General features: G+C 48.0%; 1 protein-coding gene across 1 annotated transcript in view; it reads left to right on the top strand.

Annotated features, from left to right (window-relative positions):
• Positions 1 to 22,985, top strand: part of LOC138447729 (brain acid soluble protein 1-like) — a 66,077-nt gene that overhangs the window by 30,547 nt on the left and 12,545 nt on the right. Inside the window, exon 2 of the mRNA XM_069604031.1 lies at positions 8,777 to 9,890. Coding sequence (XP_069460132.1) covers positions 8,841 to 9,890 — 1,050 coding nt within the window. The 5' untranslated portion in view covers positions 8,777 to 8,840. The remainder of the gene's footprint in view (positions 1 to 8,776; positions 9,891 to 22,985) is intronic.

Below are 22,985 nucleotides of genomic sequence, written 5' to 3'. Positions count from 1 at the left end.
GCCCTGGGCCCAAGCCCCTTTGGCCCTCCCTTAAAGACATCTCTGCTCTCACATATATGCCGATGCTTGTATTAGGGGACACCGTGTGCAGAGGCTGAGATACGAGTGCACGGGATGGGCGTGTGGTATTGTAACAGGCCCTCTTGAAAAGATGAACGTTGATCTATTTTGGGAAAGCCTAGAGGTCCTAGGGGGTGTCACAGAAACTAAAGCCAGAATGTCTCTTCTGGCTACAGGCCGAGCAGGCAGTATTTGTGTTTTGTATTTGTTTTATTTATAACGCACAAACCATCAGGCCCGGAGGCATCAGGCGGCAATTTGTGCCGAGTTACAATAATGCATATATACAGACATAAACATTATATTAACAGAATACTAAGCAGTGTTTCTATCTACATATGCTACAAAGATTACAGTGCCGCTAGGCTTAGCAGTGGATATACCCATATGGTGTACAGAAAATGGTAACGGATGTCAGCGGGCTAGCGTATGTAAGACATGGGCGCAGAGCATGTCTTAGTGCTGGTGGAATAGCCAGGATTTGGTTTTGGACTTGAAGGTATTGAATGCGTCTTCGGTAGAAACTAAAGCATGCATGCTAGGCCAGTCCCGTTCTCTTTCGTTGCATTCTGGGACTAGCCGGTCTGTTTTTCCCTTTCTGAATGCAGGACTGCAAGTCCCAGGATGAAGAGAAAACTTCCCCAGAATAGGCCACCCTTCCTCCTGGAGCATGGAGTGGCGCGTGTCGCCAACATGTATGCAAAGGACAGGGTGAGAGTCACCCCGAGGTTGGTTTGCATTTTTGCCCGCATATTGGCACGGGCGTGGAATACATTCATTCGTATATTGCTGACTGTCTACAGTGACCTGAAGTCCGCATGTCCCCAGTAGTACACCACACTTACAGGTATGTGCGTTGATTTACTTGAACGAGTTAGTCCTAAGAACCTGACACCTATGATTTGCAAAAAGAAAGCAAATTACTGGAAAACGTGTACGCACCGCCATCTTCCGGCCGATATAAGAATTACGTATCACAGTGAATTCTGCACTTGGTAGCAGCATTCTACTTATTGAAAGCATTGCAGATACATTTATTTCCAACTTCTTGTTATCATTTGTGGGTCTCATATTTCTTGTTTCCATTTTATAACCCATATTAAAAGCTCGAGCATAGTCCTTATCGCCTTAAGTTGCTTTGTTTTCTCCAAAGTCCCGTGGTCCCTTTGAAGTCAAATCAATAATCTCCAGGAGGTGCATGACTTCCTCCTGATCGCATTCACTCTGCGTCCGACTTCGCCCCTAGAATCTCAGCCCAGCGCGGTGACCTGTCCTCTCGGTGGGGTGTCAGGTCAGAGTGCAAGGTCGTGCAGGCCGTCGGCGCTGCATGCATGCATAGAGGGTCAGGCCTCGAGACCAGAGTCACTGAACAACTAAAGCTGCTTCTGCGATAGGTCGGTGTGAGGGGAAGCAGCCCTCGCGTCATGCCGTCATTGGTCGAGCTCTGTATACCTTGGTTGGTCGTCCTCACAGAGCCACAGTGCCACAATGACGCAGCACGTCGACGTCATTGAACTTTCTCCAGCCAGTGGCCAGCTTGCCCTGTAGCCTGAAGAGACACCCTGGCATTAGTTTCTGTGGCACCCCTGAGGACCCCGAAGTGTGTCCTCTTGAACACATCACATGTACAAGCGAGCCTTCCTTTCACAGAAACGGGTAATCTTTAAATGGCAATTAGGTCCGGTTTCAACTAGACTTTTAAAGAAGTGGCCTTCTAGAAACCTCCCAGGTGAACACAACACTGCTCGAGCCATGATGCATCCTTTTGCGTAGGTCCATAAACCAGCCATATCCTGTGTACAATGGCGGCTGCGCCACTATGGGCCATAAACCAGCCATATCCTGTGTATACCATGGATGCTGCACCACTATGATCCATAAACCAGCCATATCCTGTGTACAATGGCGGCTGCGCCACTATGAGCCATAAGCCAGGCATATCCTGTGTAGGCAATGGCGGCTGCGCCACTATAGGCCATAAACCAGCCATATCCTGTGTATACCATGGATGCTGCGCCACTATGATCCATAAGCCAGACATATCCTGTGTATACCATGGCGGCTGTGCCACTATGATCCATAAGCCAGCTCCTGTGTACAATGGCGGCTGCGCCACTATGATCCATAAGCCAGCCATATCCTGTGAAGGCCATGGCGACTGCGCCACTATGGGCCATAAACCAGCCATATCCTGTGTATACCATGGCGGCTGCGCCACTATGGGTCATAAACCAGCCATATCCTGTGTATACCATGGCGGCTGCGCCACTATGATCCGTAAGCCAGCCATATCCTGTGTATACAATGGCGGCTGCGCCACTATTATCCATAAGCCAGTCATATCCTGTGTATACCATGACGGCTGTGCCACTATGATCCATAAGCCAGCCATATCCTGTGTACAATGGTGGCTGCACCACTATGATCCATAAGCCAGCCATATCCTGTGTAGGCCATGGCGGCTGCGCCACTATGGGCCATAAACCAGCCATATCCTGTGTATACCATGGCACTTGTGCCACTATGGGCCATAAACCAGCCATATACTGTGTATACCATGGCGGCTGCGCCACTATGATCCATAAACCAGCCATATCCTGTGTATACCATGGCGGCTGCATCACTATGGGCCATAAACCATCCATATCCTGTGTATACCATGGCGGCTGCACCACTATGGGCCATAAACCAGCCATATCCTGTGTATACCATGGCGGCTGCGCCACTATGGGCCATCAACCAGCCATATCCTGTGTATACCATGGTGTGTCTGTCAGTATGGGCCGTAAACCAGCCATATCCTGTGTATGCCATGGCAGCTGTGTCTTTATGGGCCATAAACCCGCCATATCCTGTGTATACCATGGCGGATGAGCCACTATGGGACCCTCTCGCCTGTGTTGCAGGCTGCCACCTCACCTGCGTGACAAGCAGCACAGTCCCTTGTGTGCTTTATTTGCACAAATTACTGTGCTGCCTGACTTTCAGCAGTGTTGCGACCCTGCATATGCATTCTTTGTTTGTTTGTTGCAGAATCCTTTTGGCTCCACAAAAAAGGTAGTGCACAATAATGGGAGGAAGTGGAGCATCAGGAGACTGGCTATGCCACCACAACTTATTGCATATGCAGCATTATTGTGCCATGACATTTTTTTACTTGCCACCAAGGGAAAAACAAAAATAAGTGTTAATACCTGGCTTGTCTGACCTAAATTATTGTAGGTCAGTTTAGCTAGTTAATAACACTTATCATGTTTGAATTACCCTTGATGTCATGTAAAAAATGACCTGTCACATTATTAAAGTATATGCAGACTGGCACAACTAGTGTCAGTCTGCATATTCTTTTTCAATGCAGCATTGCATTTCATACATGGCATCAAGGGAAAAGCAAACATAAGTGTTATCATTTGGCTAAACTGACCTACATTAGAAGCACCTGTCTGCACTTTCTCAATGTGGCATTACTTTTTTTTTAACTTTCATTAAGGGTAAAACAAACATGATAAGTGTTGTTAAATGGCTAGCTTGGCCTATGGTGTCAGTGTAAATTTACATTCTTAGTGTGGCATGGTATTTGTTACTTTTTACTTGACATCAAGGGTAAAGCTAACACAATGGGCCTCATTACAAGTGAGGCGGTAAGGGGTTAACAGCGCCGGTAAAGGTGCTGGCACCGTTAACCCCGTACCGCGTCATTACGAGGTCCCCTCGCGGTACTCGTTCTGGACGTCTGGTCAGACCAGACGTCCTTTGCGAGTCCCGCGAGGGGACCAGCATGCTAACAACGGGCCCGTCATTAATGGGCCCGTTGTTAGCATGCTCCCCATTCCCATTGAGCCCCATTGGGCCTCAATGGGAATGGGGATAGTCCGGGTTCCCTAAATGGGGAAATACCAGGCCCTCCAAAGTCGGAATGGCCCAGTATTTCCCCATTCAGGGACCACGGACCCGGACCCGAGTTTGGAGGCAGTCATGCCCTTATTAAGGGCATGACTGCCTCCAAACTCGTAATGAGGCCCAATGAGTGTTATTATGTGACTAGACTGGCAGCTACAATCTAGCCATGTATTATTTGTGTGTAATGGCATTTCTGTACTTTGGATCAGGGGTAAAAGCAAGCAAAGTGATTTACTGGTTCACTGACCTATCTTGGTATAGCCAGTCTGGATATACTTTCTGTGGAATGGCATTTTTACTGGCCAGGAGTCCTTATAAGGTAATACAGGCATATATTTGTTCAGCATGCAAGGACACATACAGGCACAGCCAGCATGAAAATATTTTATATGTTGGCATATGTTGTGGGCAAAGGCATAATAAAAATGGTTTGGAAAATGGCCCTGTGCACTGTTGGTAATTTACAGCTGATTTTTTCATGTGTTTCCATACAAAACTGATTGCAAACTGTGTTGAGGGCTACTATGTGCTTTGCATGGACAGAAATGGCACGATTCATGGAATATTTTCCCTGTTGAATGTGAATTTGCACTGCTGAAAGTAACTTTGCAAAGTCAGCGCATAGTCATTTTTGCAGTACAAAATGGCTTTGCCCGGACTTTGCACTTCAAAAATACCCTTTGTACGGTTCCATGAATCAGGGCTTGTGTCGGCAGTGCAAACTCATTTTTTAGCAGTGCAAATTCACTTTGAACCGGGCAAATATTCCATGAATTGGTCCCAAAGACTCAGAAAATCTTGCCAATCACAGCACCCTGGTCATGCGTCTCACGCCCAGTCACTGCACAGTCACACAAGGGTCCACCAAGGCGGTGTATGTCTGATGCTGTTGCAGTCATCACAGCTCACGCGCAGGGTTGGACAAATACATTGTGGGAGTAGTTGAAAGAAAATGTGCCTCTAACGTCACACAGCTGAGCTTCCGCGAGGGGATTTGGCAAATGCATTGTGGGAGAAAGGGAAAAAATCGCTGTGAATTTTTACAGTACAAAAAAACGACCTGACAGCGGGGGGTCACTCCAGACACAGAAACGTTGAGCGGAAGTAAAAAAAAAAAGAATTCCGCCCACCCCATCCCTCCGGGAGATCCCAGCATTATTGCTTGAAATCCAGAAAAGCCCTTTAAACCAACTGTTTCTCGGGGCAGCCTCTAGAAAGCCCATTGGGCCCATTTCAGAAAGGAATTTTCAAATGTATGTGAGCTAAATGTTTATGCACCCAAGAGTTGCAACAAAAGGCACACATTTTGTGGGTGTTCTGATTCACAAAAGCTAACTGCATGCACCTGTTCTCCCCCTGTTCGATTTACCTCCAGTTTCGACGTGGTTATTGCCTCACCACTAGAGAAACTGTATTAGTGTTTTTGCAGATTTTCCAATATAAATCCGCCAAGCTCGTAAGGGAGCCCAGTCTGTGAGAATATCTACTGCGTGGCAGCACTAAGGGTGTGTGCAGCACCGGCTCAAGGTGCGCTCAGAGGGTGCGTCTGCCCAAGAGAGCCAGCACAGCAAATACAGGGCACTTTGCCTCCGACTCAGTGTCATGTAAACAACGCCTATTAAAGAACCACAGCGTGATTCTTTAATAGGTACTGTTTACATGACACTGAGCTGGAGGTGAGGCGCCCTTAAACACGCTTTACAAGAACAGCAGGGGGCTCAGTTGCATTGTTCGGCTGATACTGTGCTGGAGGCAAGGCGCCCGCAGGGGACCCAGTTCCATTGTTCGGCTGATACTGTGCTGGAGGCAAGGCGCCCTTAAACACACTTTACAAGAACAGCAGGGGGCTCAGTTCCATTGTTCGGCTGATACTGTGCTGGAGGCAAGGCGCCCGCAGGGGACTCAGTTCCATTGTTCGGCTGATACTGTGCTGGAGGCAGGGCGCCCTTAAACACACTTTACAAGAACAGCAGGGGGCTCAGTTCCATTGTTCGGCTGATACTGTGCTGGAGGCAAAGCGCCCGCAGGGGACTCAGTTCCATTGTTCGGCTGATACTGTGCTGGAGGCAAGGCGCCCTTAAACACACTTTACAAGAACAGCAGGGGACTCAGTTCCATTGTTCGGCTGATACTGAGCTGGAGGCAAGGCGCCCTTAAACACACTTTACAAGAACAGCAGGGGGCTCAGTTCCATTGTTCGGTTGCTACTGTGCTGGAGGCAAGGCGCCCTTAAACACACTTTACAAGAACAGCAGGGGGCTCAGTTCCATTGTTCGGTTGCTACTGTGCTGGAGGCAAGGCGCCCTTAAACACACTTTACAATAACAGCAGGGGGCTCAGTTCCATTGTTCGGTTGCTACTGTGCTGGAGGCAAGGCGCCCTTAAACACACTTTACAATAACAGCAGGTGGCTCAGTTCTGTTGTTCGGCTGATACTGAGCTGGAGGCAAGGCGCCCTTAAACACACTTTACAAGAACAGCAGGTGGGTCAGTTCTGTTGTTCGGCTGATACTTGTCGAACTACAGCACTGAGCCCACTGCTGTTCTGCATTTGTGGTGGGTGGGGCAGAGGGAGAGGATAAAAATCTCGCACAGGACGCTGGCAGACCTGGGTTTGGCACTGGGTGTGTGCCTCGCATTTGGGAGGCCAAAAGCCACATTGCTTAAGATGATCATACATTCCTGTCAGTGAGAAACTTCCTCTAACAAAACACAGCACGTTGAGGCACGATTAGCTTAAGAACAAGAGTTTTCAAAAGAAGTTAATTCAACTCTTGACATCCAAGTCTTGCTCCAGTTTAAACGTTGCAAAAAACTCCAATTAAATGAGAACTTTATTTAAAGTTATGCATCTGCAGTTGAGAATGAACTGCAACGCAATATGCGTGCAAGTCTTGTGCGCTACAGACCTGTGAGAACCTTCTCCCCTTCCTGAAATCCCTGATGAACTGTACTCTTCCTGCAACTAGTGCCTAGAAGACCATGGGTTTTGCACGCTGCTACAAATGCAAAATAAAGAATTAAATAAACCGGATCTCTACATGCCACTGACTGTAGCCTGCAAGCAGTGGCGCTCTCACGTGCGTGTCTGAGACATGCTTCACTCGTGCCCCCTTTTTGTTTGCATGTCAGCATTGCAGAGGTGCATGCAATGAGGGTATTGCAATTATTGACTGAGCAGATGTTGGTCCTGGAAAAATGCACAGGCCAGGTCCCTCCTGAGCGTCTGATAGAGGTTTCATAAAGCAAACTGGCTGTGGTTCAGCCGGAGGCTGGCAGGATGCCCACCTACACGCTCCATTTATTTCATGCCAACGAACGCATCTCAAGCAGACGTCCTTCCTCCAGTTTCCGGCGCCACCATTGGAGGGGCGATGCCGTGAATTTCAGTAGCAAAAGCTGCTTAAACACATCCTTTTGATAGACACGCGTGTACCACTGCCACTTTTCTAATTTAATAACGTTTTCTTAAGCTTTCATTAAACTAGAAAAGTGGAGCTGCAGTCTCGGACATGCTATTTTCATAAAAGGAGAACGGTGTGCAGTAGAGTTTAAAGGTGCCTCGTGGTTGGCGTATTTTAACTCCTTCATGTGACGTGCTTTAGGCTTTTGAAAGGAGAATCTCTTCCTAGTGCCCGCCCTGCATTCCTCATGGTCACTAGGCGGTAAATCAGGCACATGCAAAAGTCGCAGCTTTGATGCCAGGCCGCCACATTATGACTTCAACAGAATATGGTGTTTTTAGGGAAAGTGTTCGTCCTTCGTTGAAGAGCACTTTCCTATTTTTGCATGTACCTCAGAATAGGGCCCTCAGTCAATTTCAAAATATGTAATCGAGAAAGAAACTCGATTGCTTTTCTGCTGCAGAATGGATACTTTTCCGTGCTCCTCCTTTGCCTCCGACCAGAGATTTAGATATCCATGGGTCTATAGACTTCGAAATATTTCACCAATGGGTTCCGAGTGACGTCTGATGGACAACAAGAATGACAGAAAGGAAATGCACTAGTCGGTGAAAGGTAAATCTACAATGTCTGTTGCGTATATCCCCTTATGCCCCCCCTTGCATGAGGGAACAATACACAGCCTACAAAATACCCAGCGTGTACGAGACCACCAATAGAGGCAGACAGGCGCTATACAAGACCACCTACATTGCATTATATGACATTACCTCTCCCCTCACACACACAACAACCCAAAGAAATCAAATTTACAATACAAAAAGTTCTTGTAAAATAAAAAAATCTATATCCCCTACTGTGATGTCAGAGCAGTTCAGTATTAACTCCTAATCATCTGCCTGGAAATCATAGCAAGAAGATGGATCGTCCTGAGCTAGCTAGCCCAGGGGCATCACGCTCGTCTTGGCATCACAGGTTCGATCCCCGGATCCATGCTTAGAAACCTCTGGGTATTAATTGTGTCTTAAATAACCCGTTACAATTCAGAGAGGGAAACACCTGGTAGTCGCTTTCTCTGAAGCCATGCACAACTGATAATTATGATTCAAAACTCTCTACACATATTGGAACCATGGCATCAAATTTCTTCTAATTTATTTTCTCACTTAAAATCCCCTCAATGCATCTGACTCCAACCAATCCTACATTTGTACTTATTGAAGACGTGACACGCTCATTTGGATACTTGCGTTGAAAGGTGTTCTTCATTATATATAAAATCATTAACAAAATAACATTGATGTTAATCCTTGAAAACTATGCTTTGTCATTCTGCTACATATCAGATGTGAAAAAGAACAGGGAGTTCACAGAATTTTGCACTTTAAATTTTCAATTTCATCCTATTGCAGAAGAATTATCTGCTGGGAGCAGCAACCTTACCGACGACTAGAGGAGCAATTCGCTAGGCACAACATGGGAGACACAGAATGCCCAACAGCTGTGCCACAAAGCCAAGAAGAGGCTGGTGTTTTAATTGAAGAACCCCAGGCCACCGGGGAGGAGGCAAAGACTTCACCAGAGTGCACACACTTACACGGTCATGACGGAGGTTCATGCGATGATGACAAAATTAACAAAGAGAACGTTCCAGTTGCGAGCACCGAAGACGAAGGGACAGAACAGGAGGATCTGTCCACAAACAAAGAAGAGGGTTCCGTGTTACTAGAGAATCCATACAAAGAAAAGCAAGAGAACGCCATAGAACAAGAAGTTCTTGCTCACACAGAAATGGCCGGATGCTCCACTGACGTAAACCTGAACCCTGAGGAAGAAACAGCGAGTGAGAAACAAGAATCAAAGCATGATCAAGTGCTAGAGAAAAAGTTGGAAATTTATTTGGTAGAGGAAACAGTCCAGTTGGATTGTACACCTAAGGAACATGTAGAATTGTCAGAATCTGGTGCCGAAGCATCAAGTGCAGGAGAAGGGGCTGTCTCTCCTTCAGAGGACCATGATCCCAAAGAACACTGTGATGAAACTCCAGAAGAATTACATCCCTCAGTTATTAGAGACGAATCACCGAAGGCAGAAAAGGACAACTCTCAAACATCAGAGGAGGCTCCGTGCCCTGAGCACGCGGGTACAGAGATCCCCGTCATCACAGTGGAAACTGCTGCTCCCACGCAGTCCGACCACAGCGCGGAGTCAGTGGAATCTTCCATTCCCGCACATGCCGATGAAGCTGCAGAACCAATCACAAGTGATACGAAGGATGAGCCCTGTTCTGAGAAAGAGCATGATGAATGTTTGCACCCTACAGAAGGTGAGGCAGATCCTCTGCCCGAGGGGAGCGAACAAGGGTCAATTACAGAAACACAGCAGGAACCAGCGAAAACAACAGAAACCCAAGAGGTGGTCCAAAGCTCTGAAGATCAAGGTGCAGCGGAAATAGAAGAAACAAAGACCGAAGACGGCGGTGGGAGCCATGCTGACGAACACACACAAGAGGTCAAGGAAGAGAAGGTAAGATTTAAATATACATGTCACATTCCTACTGTCCATAAAAATGAAACATCCGGGTCTCACCCTCACAGATTTGATGTTAGTCATGTTATAGGAGGTTGGCTACCCCTCCCCAACCCCAGTGACCTCCATTGAACCCAAAAAACAGTGTGTGACCCCAAATTTCTAAGCAAGTTACTTTTATGAACAATTGTAGATCAAAGCTTTGCTGAAAGAACCTGATCACGGCTGTTTATAAACATTGAGCCAAACACCCTCAGGAACCCTCTTCTTGTTCAAACCTGTTTTGAAAAAATCAAGGAGGGCTGCCTCATCATAAGACCCTGGTCAGGAAATATTTTCAGCCCAGCTTCCAGAGAGAAATGTGTCCTTTTCATCAGGCAGTGGCATACTTTGAAGAATGAAGTTATGTTTGCTTGGCCCACATCATCTTGCCTATTGTATATATATGTGATTGGATCTTGTCTAGTGTACTATACTTCTGACTTCCATCCATACAAACCTTTTTAGTTTGGGGTTTTAGAATTGGCATATTAGGACAGAGATACAGCTTTTAGGTGTTGTTTGGTTATTTGCCCACCCATTGACGGGCCATGGCCATGCTAATCCCTATGGCCGTTCCCACCCAGGTCCTACCCCTCCCTGCCCAAAACACCTTCTCATGGGAACTCTTTAAGCTCACTTTATTCAAGCCTTGCCATCAAACTTTGGACTCCAGCCAGTGTTTCTTCAAAGCAGTCCTCTGAGAGACGCCCTGTCGCCAATTATGGGTGAGCCATCACTGACTGGAGTCTACTGACTTCCATCTCTTTACCATCCAAGGATGAGTGCTCTGAAGCTCTGGGGATTTAGTGCTTTGCAAGACGAATAAATAAGTCAGGTACCATGATACATGCTTGATTCCTTTGAACTTCATTGACCCATGAAGGACAAATCAACTACATGGGCGCACCATCCTGTTAGAGATGCGTCTGTTATCACCGTTTGTTGAGAAGGGACCCCCAGAAGGGGAGTCCCTTTTATTACATCTAAGGGGTTGGCCCACCACTGGAGCTGGCAAACAAGGCCTTCTGTAACTGATTGAGACCAGCGGTCTGATAGAAATTCTTGCAACGGTCTCATGCGAGCCTGCATTGTGGAATTAATGGGATGCATGACGACATTGTTCCCAGTAGCTGCATGGCTTTCCTCACTGACATCATTTTCTGCTGGCTGGTACTGCCTAAATAAACGAGGAATCGAACCTGCTCTTTCCTGCAAGGGAAAGTTCAACACTAGTCCTTGCTGGTGTTGAACTGTGCCCCCAAGAACACCAAACTATTGGATGGCTTCATACACAGTTTCTCGTAATTTATTAAGAATCCTAACCACCTGAGAATGCCTATAGTATGATGGATTGCGCTCTCGGCTTCCTCTTTGGCGGTTGCTCTTATTAACAAACTGTGAAGATAAGCATACTCATGGTACCCCTCCCTCCGTAGGTAGGCTCCCACCGGGCCATGCACTTTCTAAAGGTAAGTGGGGCCGATTGAAGTCCTAATAGAAGTACGTTGAACTGATAATGGTTGTTTCCCACGGTGAGCCTGAGAAACCTTCTGTGTGCTGTGTGGATCAGTATGTGGAATTATGCATCCTTTAGGTCTAGTGATGCCTTTTTGCACTTCGTTGATTATATGTGTGTGACCATTTTGAATATATGTTACTTGATGGACTTGTTGAGAGCCCTAAAGCCTAAAATTGGCCTCGATGTTTTATCTTGTTTTCTTACGACAAAGAAACGTGAGTACGTACCCTTGCTCTGTTCATGCTTTGGGACCTTTTCAACAGTTTGTGTGAGTAGATTTGATATGACAAGATATTTATAACGCACCTGTACACACGTGTTTCTACGTGCCACAAAGACAAGGGAGGGGAGACAGAGGGAAGACAAGAAACAATCCTACTAGGCCTTGTGACATTCGGATTGTGCAAGTGCAGCAACGAGAAGTGCAGGGGGAAGGGTAGGGAGAAGTGTGATCAGGGCAGCATGGCTCTGAGTAAGTGCAGACAGGGCAGCGCAGCTCTGGGTAAGTGCAAGAAGTCAAGGGGGCTGTAGGTGTTACAGTTACAGGCCTTAAGTGGATGGTAGGCCAGGAGCCAGCACATGGAAGACTGGTCATGGGGAAGCCTGGAACCCAATATGGGCTCTGAGGGTACCAAGCAACCAGTTGGTGCAGCAGACAGGTAAATTAGCAAGAAAGCGAGAGAGAGAGAGAAGGCAGAGGAGAAAAGGAAGGTCTTGAGGCGCTTCCGGAAATTAAGGTGATCTGGCTCAAGTCTAAGAGGGGCAGGGAGGCTGTTCCAGAGGGAGGCACCTGAAAAGGAGAGAGATCTACTCCCACTCTGGTTGGAGAAGCGTCTGACCATCAGAGAGTTACAGGTAGCTGAGCAAAGGGCTCTAGAAGAAAGGTATTTAGGCAGAGAGAGTTGGATATAGTGGGGGCCCTAACCCCAGAAAGCCTTGTGGATGATGCAGAGTGTCTTGAACTTGATCCTGGCAGCCACCGGGTGCCAGTGGAGAGATTTTAGGGCTGGAGAGATGCGGTACCTGGGCTTGTGGCCAAGGGTACGTCTCACAGTCCTGTTATGGATTAGTTGCAGGGGACAAAGTGTACAATTAGGCATATTGAGAAAGAGGCGCTTATAGTAATCCAGCCTGCAAAGAACTAGGGCTCTGGAGACATGGAGCTTCTGGGGGAAGGTCAGAAAAGGAGAATACCTCTGAGGAGGTGCAGCTGGAAGTGGACCTTATTGGCAAGGTCCGAGATGTGAGGAGAGAAGAAGAGAGTGGAGTCAAAGATGACAGAAAGGTTTTTTGCCTCACAGGAAGGTGAGTGTAGAGGGTCCATGGATGGCGGCCAGAGTGAGAGAGGGAAAGTGGGAGCTGGGGGCTCAATGAAGGCATTGAAGCAGAGATCGTTGGCAGCGCAACACTCCTGAATCACAGATAGACAGTCAGGAATGAGCGAGGAAGGTTAGGAGGCTGAAGGAAGCCAGAATGAGAGCTGAGTGTTATCTGAATAACACTGAAAGTTAGAAGAGAAGGTGAAGATCAAGTTGCCCAAAGGGGCCAGTTAGACATTGAAGACACAGGGTGAGAGGATAGAGCCCTAGGAGACACCTCATGTGGAGAAGGAGGTGCGGAGAGAAATTACCCAAGTAGGACCTCGGAGGGTCAGTCCAGGAGGAAGGCCTGATCCGTGATGCTCAGGTTCTTGCAGAGTCGATTGATCAGGGTGGCATGATTGACCGCATCAAACGCAGAGGAAAGGTCAAGGAGGATGAGGACAAAGGGAGAGCTGGAATGAAGATTAGAGAGCAAATCTTCACTGGTGTTCACGAGAGCAGTTTCCGTGCCTCTGGCAGCTCTGAAGCCAGACGTATGGTCATGGAGATGGCCAACAGAGTGGCATTTTGTCTACTTTGCTTTGCAAGATGTGGTCTTTGTGGCAAGGGCAGGGGCGTATGGGGCAGAGCCTTGCCAAATTCTAGAATGTGTCTGTTCTGAATCATTTCTAATACTCACTTGTTCGTCATTATTTCCTGCCATTGTTTGAGATGGTATGGGAGGTCGCTTACCACTTGTGTTTTGTATTCTGTGTGGGACCCTGGTTTGTTCAAGTCAGGCCTGCTTCTGTTGTCTCCCCCTTTGGGAGGTTGCTGGTTAGTCTCCTTTGCAGAGCCTTGAATTCCTTAGCTTTGTAGGGGTTTGTATTTCTGTATGCCTCTGAGTTGTATGACCCAGAGTAGTAAGACCCTCCTTGATAGGGGTTGCCACCTCTGGCTTCACTCGCTGGATAAGGCTCATCTATTCAACATGGGTGTCCACACGAGTAAGCCACATGTAACAAGCGCATGAATTGGGAGAGGGATGCAGATGTAAATGCACTCAATTGCTCACGCAGACATTCATAACACATGAACTTGAACTTGTAGGGAAACTATGTACTTGTTCTCAAAATCCGGACAAGATCAATGCATTGGTGGGATGAAGGAAATTTGGGAGGGTCGCTTGGCATCTGTTCTTCATCCACGGTAAAGTCAAGGCGGCGCATTTTAAACAGCATGTGCAGGAAGATCAGGAACATTCCTGTGGTTGTCAATCACAAGAGGATGAAAGAGCCATAAGTAACTAAGCACTACAGAGACATTTAAAAGTCTGTCTGAGTGGTGATAGCTCAGGGGCAACACGTTTGCAGCACAACACAAGTTTGAATACCGATCCCGCACTTAGAAACCTATCTCTGGTATTAAGCGCATTATAAAAGAACAATTATAATTATTATAAAACAAGGAAAAAGATCAACAATGCAGTGCGGGGTTCAAAAGGCAGCAAGGCAACCCGTTGGAGAGCTGCAAAACACACCAGAGTCTAGCTGGCTGCATGAATCTGGAATCCCACCAGAATGCAGCGAGCCCACTGCAGACTAGATGGTTGATGCCTATGTCCTCAACAAATTCAGTTTGGTAGTGATGATGGCCTGCAGCAATTCCTACTAGGCAAGCAGTGCACGTGGACAGCAGATCACCCCTGGCCAGCATGCAGTGTGAACAGGTTTTGCAGCTGGGCTACTGCCTCAGGCCATTGACGTTGCCGCAATGGCAGAAAGACCAGGCCAATTGCTTTCCAGTCCACATAATAGATTTCTCGGATAATAAAGATTAGAATGCAACTCAGCTACAGTCAAGCGGGTGGAGCGGCATGGGGGAAAGGTCATTTAGACAGACACAAACTGAAGGTGCTGCCTGATTTAATTTGGCACTATTACATAGCATAGCTACACAACAACCTCTACTTAGTGAAACAATCTTGACTTCCTCAGTCCATCTAACACAAATATTCAATTCATTTAGTTCCCTTTTATTTGCCAACCAGAAGAGCAACTGTCTGAGTCCTAGTACCAGGCTCACAAAATAAAGTCTGCCACAACTCATTTTGCTCGACCAAACAGTTGAGCAACTACTGCCTTTTTGTGCTCTCTCCCAGGCCCACATGTGCCCCCCTTTTAATACCCTCTAGACCAGTCAATCAAGCTTAGCATATTTTGGATGAAATCCATAAAACCATCAAGCAGTTGATAAAAATCACAGATCAACATTGTCAAATTAATACAATCACTATACAAGCACACACTAAAACACAAACATAAATATACAGTGAAATGCTACAGCTATAACACACTGATTAATACAGTTTCACCAAACACAATATGCCCATTAAAGTGATGAGCAAAAATATGAAGTTTCTTTTTATTCTCAGCACTTGTATGATCGGTGCCAGGGCCAACCTATGTTCCCTTGTTTTTTATTAAAGATCACTAGTATAAGAGCGATTGATCCAATAGATCAATTAAGTTAAGGAAGATGGTTTGTGTCTATTTGACCTAAAACATTTGACCTAATCACATTTGATTGAATTTATCTGACCTTTTTTTCAGTCTAAAAAAGATATCTGTAAAATGTCTCCATCTTTTTTGTGTCGTGATAGGCACCAACCATCCTGCTCTCAAAGGCCTATACCAGGGCAAACAAGTAATCCATATAGCGTAATCGCAGGCAACCACATGCTACAGGGACACAGGCTTGCACTGGCCATTTTCTAACCAACATGCAACATTCTCCAAAAGTTGAAGATGGACAAAGGTATGCCATGTAATACATGTTCTCTTTGCAAAGCTCTGTATTAGGTCAGATAGGGTTTGAAAATGCCTAGAAGCATACAATGTCACTGTTGACGGATATTGGCTGAGTCCATCTTTCATCCCACCGGTCAGGAATCCCTCAAATTTGCTTAATCCCTTCACTGCAACGCCATAACCGACTAATAGGGAGTTGCTTGTGTATATGATCTTATTGGTTAGTAGGAAAAACATCAAAACTCCCTGCCCTGCTAAGACTGACCATAGTGTGTGCCTTGAAATGCTACTAACGACCATACACATGTCTAGGAATCCCAGAAATTACGTAACCTTCCTCAAATTAGCGCTTTTCATCACTTGCTCACTCATCTCGAAGACGGTAGGGTGGTGCGGGAGCATGCATTTCTCTGCGGCATCCACTACTAGCGTGTCATATAACTCACACACAATGCATGCAGTATGTGGTTACATTCAATTTCACCCTGTCTTGCTTGCTCTGCCAAAGTGGCACTGCAGGGTGACACCCCCAATAGAAGAATGCACTGCCAGCGATGGTAAACCAGCCTTGTTAGTCGATGGCAACACTTGGTCAGGTTGTGCTGGGCCAGTCATGGGGCTTGGACGATCGGGGAGACAGCTGGGCTGAGTGAAGAGTGACGGATGCTTCTTGGTAGAGCATGATTGGTGATGAGCTTCGGACACTCCCTTGTTGGCACAACCACCCAAGCAGGGGGGTGCGGCACTAGCTGCTTCTGGGGCACATAACGTTTCCTCCTTGAACACCTCGGTGTGCCAGAGCCTAAGGGCTACCCCATGGAACTCCCTTCTGTAAAATGTTCTATATTACACTGACAGTCACATCCTCTGGCAAGATGAATGAGGCTGACACCCATGCGCAGATGCGTAGTGCTCCTACACTTACAAATAATGCTAGTTTCTGATGCTTGTTAATCTGCTTAGAATCACATGCTGTGCATATAGTCCGACATCCAGTGGTAACCGCGGAGTATTGCATCTTGTCTTTCGGGGGACCGAAAGGGGACAACGGCATAGGTGTGTCTGAAACACTATCCCTATCGTGACGTGTGTAGTACCCAAAATACCTCACGCGCCGAGGTCCCTCAGATTGTTTTTTTCCGCCTAGATAACTGGTCGCCCTGTAGCAGAGCTCTTCATGAGACATTGTTTATCTTACCGAATTGTCGGTTATTCCCCGTTAAGTCACTTCGCCCATCAAGAACATCTTCAACGAAGAAAACGGGGGAATCGTCTACGGCTGTGGGTTCACGCGCCTAAGATCCGGTGTTCGGACTTCCACGTGGTCGGGCCTTCAGGCCGGCCTACACAGTAGGGAGAGTGGGCTCGGGGTTTGCCATACTGTTATTATGTCTTTCCTCTTTTCCACTGCTTTCCTTTTTGGTCTGGTCACCCTTCCCTTCTGCTATGGTATGGAAAGGACTCTGTTTAGATTCTGCGCTGTGTGTAGGGTGAGATATCCGTGGAAAGACGAGCACACGTCGTGTAACGCTTGTCTCCCCCTAGAGCACGACGAGAAGCAGTGTTCGGCGTGTAAACTCCTTAAACCTAAAACCCTTAAGGAGCGCCGGTTGAAGCGGTGGGCCGCATACAGAATGTCACGCGTGGAGCCTCCCTCCCCTGCCGCGACACCATTCGAAAGTGACGGGGGTACATCGGGTGACCCAACGTCCAACGCGGACGTTATAGACCTTGAGGCGGACTATTCTAGGGCCGCCACGCCCATCCCCGACCCTTCCAGGCTCGACTCCGGTCTTGCTACAGAGACCACACCCGGTGACAGGGGCGTACAATCGCACCGCACAAAGCACACAACCCAGGCGCCCTCCTCGACGACTTCGTCGAAGAAGGCGAAAGTGCCAACGGGCCCACCGGAAACTTCGGAGGCACCCACGGATCGGTCTGATCCGAAGCCTTCCCCGCATCCGCAGCAGCGCATGACGACTGGGCATAAGAAACATAACAAGGGCGCTACTCCCCAAACTACACGCGCCAAAGTTTCAGAACAAGAAACTTCGACGGATTCCAAGGTTTCCAAGGCCCGAAAACTACGAGTAGGCCTCTACCCGAGAAGCCATCCGCTGGCCCTTCTGTAGCCGCGGAAGACATTTTCACTGCCGACACATCATCGGAGGCGTTGTCTCCCGAAGATTCGGTGACTATCCGTAAGAGCATCAATAGGATTGCTACGGCGGTGGGCCTAGTACCGGTTCCGCCCACAGTTATGGGCCAATCCACCGAAAAGTTTTCCACTGATTGGGAAGACGATCCCGAGGACTCTTACGAAGAAAACCAGGTTCCCCTCTCAAGCACCCTGAGGAGATCCTCTCAACGCCTTAGGACGGAGAACCCGGTTCCTACTCAGATAGGTCCATTTGGGTCATTCAAGTGGACCACGGAGCAATTCGAGGGTTGTGTGGATCGGCTGGAGCAGTTTTTCAGGGCTTCTGATCAACCTCCGCCGAAAAAAGCTCGGGTAGACCCTAACCCTCAAACAGAAGATGTCCAACACCTAGATGTCCAACACCAAGTTCACTATCAAGAAGATGTCCAGATGGACATGTATAGAGACATCTATACAGAAGAAGAGGAGTCTTCTTTTCTGGACAACTATGGGGAAGATCAATGGGCAACGGACAACTGGGAGGACACCCAGCTGAACGATCACAAATCTGATATCGTTTGCCTCAACTCTCCCCCATCCACCCCGATTCGACAAGCTTCCCCGGTGGATGATCAAATGACTTTCAACAACATGTTGAAAAAGCAGCAGAATTCTTTAAAATTGCCATGCTGGAAGCCTTGCCCGAACAAGATTTCGCGGAGGACATTATTAATGGAAAGCCTCCGGAAAGCCCGTCTATCCCTCTCTTGAGCTCTGTAAAGAGACGGCTGGCCCCTTCCTTACTCACACCCGCTGAGACTAGGGCTGTGAACCCAAAGGTCGAAAAACCTTTCCGACCCTCCCCCACCGACCCGCTTTATATCAAAGGACACGCAATCCCAGACTCGCTGGTGGTGACCAACACTCGCAAGAGAGCAGGGGTTCCCCTTGCCACGGGAGAGTCACCCCCGGACAAGGAGTCCAAAAGGTTGTATGCCTTAGGCAAACGGGTTACGTCGGCGGCGGGCTATACTGTCCGGATTGCCAATAACACAACGTTACTGGCAAGCTACGTCGACGCCCAATGGAACCTACTCCAGGAAGGCCTTCAAGAGGTTCCGGAACCAACCAGAGCCAAGCTTCTCGCCATTGTCTCGGAGGGCAAACTTGCCAATCAGAATGTTGTAAAAAATACCCTGGACACCGCAGAGACAGCAGGCAGGTCTCTCGCACAGGGTACTCTCCTAAAGAGGCATGCGTGGCTGCGCATGTCAGGCTTCAGACCTGAGACCCAGGCATCCATTATCAACAAACCCATCGAAGAGGCCAACCTCGGGAAGGCGGTAGACGATGCGTTGGAGACAGCCAAGAAGGAGCACGAGACTAATAAGTCGCTGCACCAAATTTCTCAGAAACCCTCTTCACAGAGGGGCAGTAATTCTCGGCGGTCCTTTCGAGGACCAGCCCGCGCGTCTCAAAACAATTTTGGCATGGGCAACTTCAACTCAAGTCAACCTGCTGCAAGCCCCACTTACTACCCTCAGAGGGGTCAGAAGCGCGGTGAGAATAGAGGCAGAGGCCCCAATTCCAGAGGAGCGTCAACTTCGGGTCAGAAATGACCACCAAGTCCAGGTCCCCTCCCATGTCACTCCGGTCGGGGGGGCGGTTAACATCTTTCATCAAGGCATGGTAGGGGATAACTTCAGACCAGTGGGTCTTAAAGACGGTCGCCCATGGTTACTGCGTGGAATTCGCCCAACCTCCACAGTTCAGACCGCCGAAACATTGACGCTTTTCACCGGAACATCTGCAGATCCTGATCCAAGAGGTGCAAGCACTGCTGGGAAAGGACGCCATAGAAGCCGTCCCGATTCTTTAGGTAAACGAGGGTATCTATTCAGTGTACATCCTTGTACCCAAAAAGGATCTCACCATGCGTCCTGTTCTAGACCTGCGCACAGCGAACAAGTTCATAAAGCCCCAGAAGTTTTGCATGGTAACACTGCAAGAGGTGATCCCATTGCTAAAATAGGGCGACTTCATGACAACATTGGATATGAAAGATGCATACTTTCATATTTCAATGCTGCCAGCGCACAGATAATTCCTAAGGTTCGTGATTCAGGACAAACACTACCAGTTCAAGGTACTCCCCTTCAGCATAGCCTCGGCGCCAAGGGTGTTTACCAAGGTCCTGGCAGTGGCAGCGGCACACCTGCGCAGACTTTTAGTTCCAGTTTACCCTTACCTCAACGATTGGCTCATCACGGGGGACTTGTTCGACGTTTGTTTTTGGAATTCCCAAAAAACAGTAGACCTACTGTTCAGCCTGGGATTTTCTATCAACGAAAAGAAATCCAGTTTAGTCCCCAGCCAAGTAAAACAGTTCCCGGGCTCTCTTATTCGTACGGAAGACGCTCTAGTCTTCCCTTCCAGCGAGAGGGTTCAGAACATGCTCTCTGTGGTTCCTCAGTATGTAGCCAGTCGAGAGGTGATGGTACGCAAAGCTATGCGTTTGCTAGTGATGATGGCGTCATGCATATACTTGGTTCCCCATGCGTGTCTGCGCATGCGACCCATGCGTCCCATGCTCAACAGCCAGTGGTGTCAGGCCAGCGGACAATGGGAAGATCTGTTAGTTGTCTCACCAGCCCTCGTTCTCTCTCTGCAGTGGTGGTCGAGGGAAAACCTCTTGAAGGGGAAAACCTTCACCACCCCTGCAGTGGAAACCACTCTCACGACAGACGCATCTCTCACGGGGTGGGGGGCTCACCTGCTTCAACCGACAGCTCACGGAGTGTGGTCCCCTCAGGTAGCGTCCAACCATATAAACCTACTGGAGCTACTAGCAGTGTTCAAAGCATTGAAAGCCTTTCAGGAGCAACTGCAAGGGAAGACAGTGCTGGTCCTAACCGACAGCACAACAGCATTGTATTACCTGAGCAAACAGGGGGGCACTCAATCTCCAGGGCTATCCAAGCTGTCCCAAAACATCTGGATATGGGCTCTCAAACACAAGATGTTCCTGATATCCCAACATGTTCCAGGGGAACTCAATCCTCTGGCAGACATACTCAGCAGAGATTTTCCTCTGCCAGAAGAGTACGAATGGCGACTGCACAAAGACATTGGGCCTCATTACGACCCAGGCGGTAAGTTACCGCCTGGGTCGTACCTTTACCACCATGGCGTAAACTATGTTTACGCCATGGTGGTTGGCGGACTTACCGCCCCATTCCGAGGTTGGCGGGGCGGTAAGTCCCCAATCCCCATTTACCCTTCCCCATTCCCATTTTTGCCCCATAGGGCATAATGGGAGTGGGGAAGGCGTTAATTACGCCACCGTAAATTACGGTGGCGTAATTAACATCAAGGTCCCTTAGCGCCATGGATTTTAACACCTGCTAAAAGCAGGTGTTAAAACCTCCATGGCGCTAAGGGACCTCGGAATCAGGCGGTAAGGGTCGGCGCTGTTTACGCCGCCGTAAACCCCTTACCGCCTGAGTCGTAATGAGGCCCATTGTATCCAATGTCTTCGCAGAATGGGGGTTTCCAGAGTTCAACCTGTTCGCTACTCAGGAGAACGCCCAATGCCAAGATTACACCTCCAGGTACCCCCAGAACCGATCCAAAAGGAACGGTCTCTGGATAACTTGGTCGGGGAAATTTGTCTACGCTTTTCCCCTGACTCCCCTTCTGAACAAGATCGTACACAAGATGAACCAGGAACCAGTCACCATGATTCTGGTGGCTCGCATGTGGGCTCGCCAACCTTGGTTCGCGAACCTGATGGAAATGTCCCTCTCCCCACCAGTCAAGCTGCCCTGCCCATACAACATGTTGTCTCAGGACAGGGGGGAGACTCTGCACCCATGCCCACAAACTCTGAAGTTAGCAGCTTGGCTCCTGAGGTCATAGAGTTTGGACATCTGCAACTCCCTCAAAGATGCATGTACATACTGAGGGAGGCAAGAAAGCCTAACACACGTTATTGCTATGCCAGCAAATGGAAACGTTTTGTCATCTGGTGCAGTTCCAAAGGCGTCAATCCCACCGATTGCTCGCCTTCACACATTGTGTTATATCTAACCCATCTGTTGGACTCTGGTTTAGTCTTCAATTCCTTAAAGGTTCACCTAGCGGCGTTGACAGCCTACACCACGTCACAGCAGAAGGTGTTGTGGTGGAAAATACCTGTGATTAAAGCCTTTATGGAAGGGGTTAAAAGAATGTATCCCCCCATCACTCACCAGCCCCTGGGTGGGACCTAAATGTGGTTTTAACTAGGCTCATGGGACCCCCTTTTGAGCCTATGCATAAAGCTAGTCTGAAAGACCTGACCTACAAGACAGCCTTTCTGGTAGCTATCACTTCTATCAGAAGAGTTAGCGAACTACAGGCCCTCTCGGTTTTGGACCCCTTTGTTACAGTCCACAAAGATAAGGTAGTTCTGCGCACTCATCCCAGATTTGCGCCAAAATTTATTTTCGAAGTTCCATGTGAACCAGTCAATCGTACTACCCACGTTCTTCCAGAGACGTACTAACATGGCCGAAAGAAGCCTTCACACATTAGATGTGCGCAGGGTAGTCATGTTCTACATGGATAGAACTAAACCACTGAGGAAAACTAAACAATTCTTTGTTTCAGTGGCAGCTGGTAGAGAAGGGGACCCTGTCTCTAAATCAGCAATATCAAGGTGGATTGTTAAATGCATCACACTATGTTACACTCTTGCAAAGAGAGAACTGCCATTCAAGCCTAGAGCACATTCTTCTCGAGGCACTGGGGCATCCATAGCATTCATTGCAAATGTTCCCCTAGAGTCCATTTGTAAAGCGGCAACCTGGAGTTCTGTACACACCTTTGCAAAACACTATTGCCTAGACACTCATTCTAGGTCTGATTCTCAGGTGGGACAAGCAGTACTAAGACATCTTTTTACTACTGTTCCTTCTCACAACCCACCTCCAACTCCAGGTACTGCTCGCTAGTCTATGCGCAGCATGTGATTCTAAGTACATTAACAAGCATCAGAAGACATGCATTACTTACCGTAAAAGCATTTCTGATGATTGTATCTGCTTAGATTCACATGCGCCATCCCTGCCTCCCCGCTCGGGGTGGAAGGAACATAGACTTCTTACTACTTTCTCTCTTCATGTACTCACTCACTATAGCCTTGGGCTCCCTCATTGCAGAAAAAATACAATCGGAGGGACCTCGGCGCGTGAGGGATTTTTGGTACTACACACGTCACGATAGGGATAGTGTTTC

The sequence above is a fragment of the Ambystoma mexicanum genome, chromosome 3q (genome assembly GCF_040938575.1).
Source record: "Ambystoma mexicanum isolate Mex_15411 chromosome 3q, UKY_AmexF1_1, whole genome shotgun sequence".
Lineage (NCBI taxonomy): Eukaryota > Metazoa > Chordata > Amphibia > Caudata > Ambystomatidae > Ambystoma > Ambystoma mexicanum.
The sequence above is the reverse complement of the archived record's forward strand: the minus strand, read 5'-3'. Positions and strand labels throughout refer to the sequence as shown.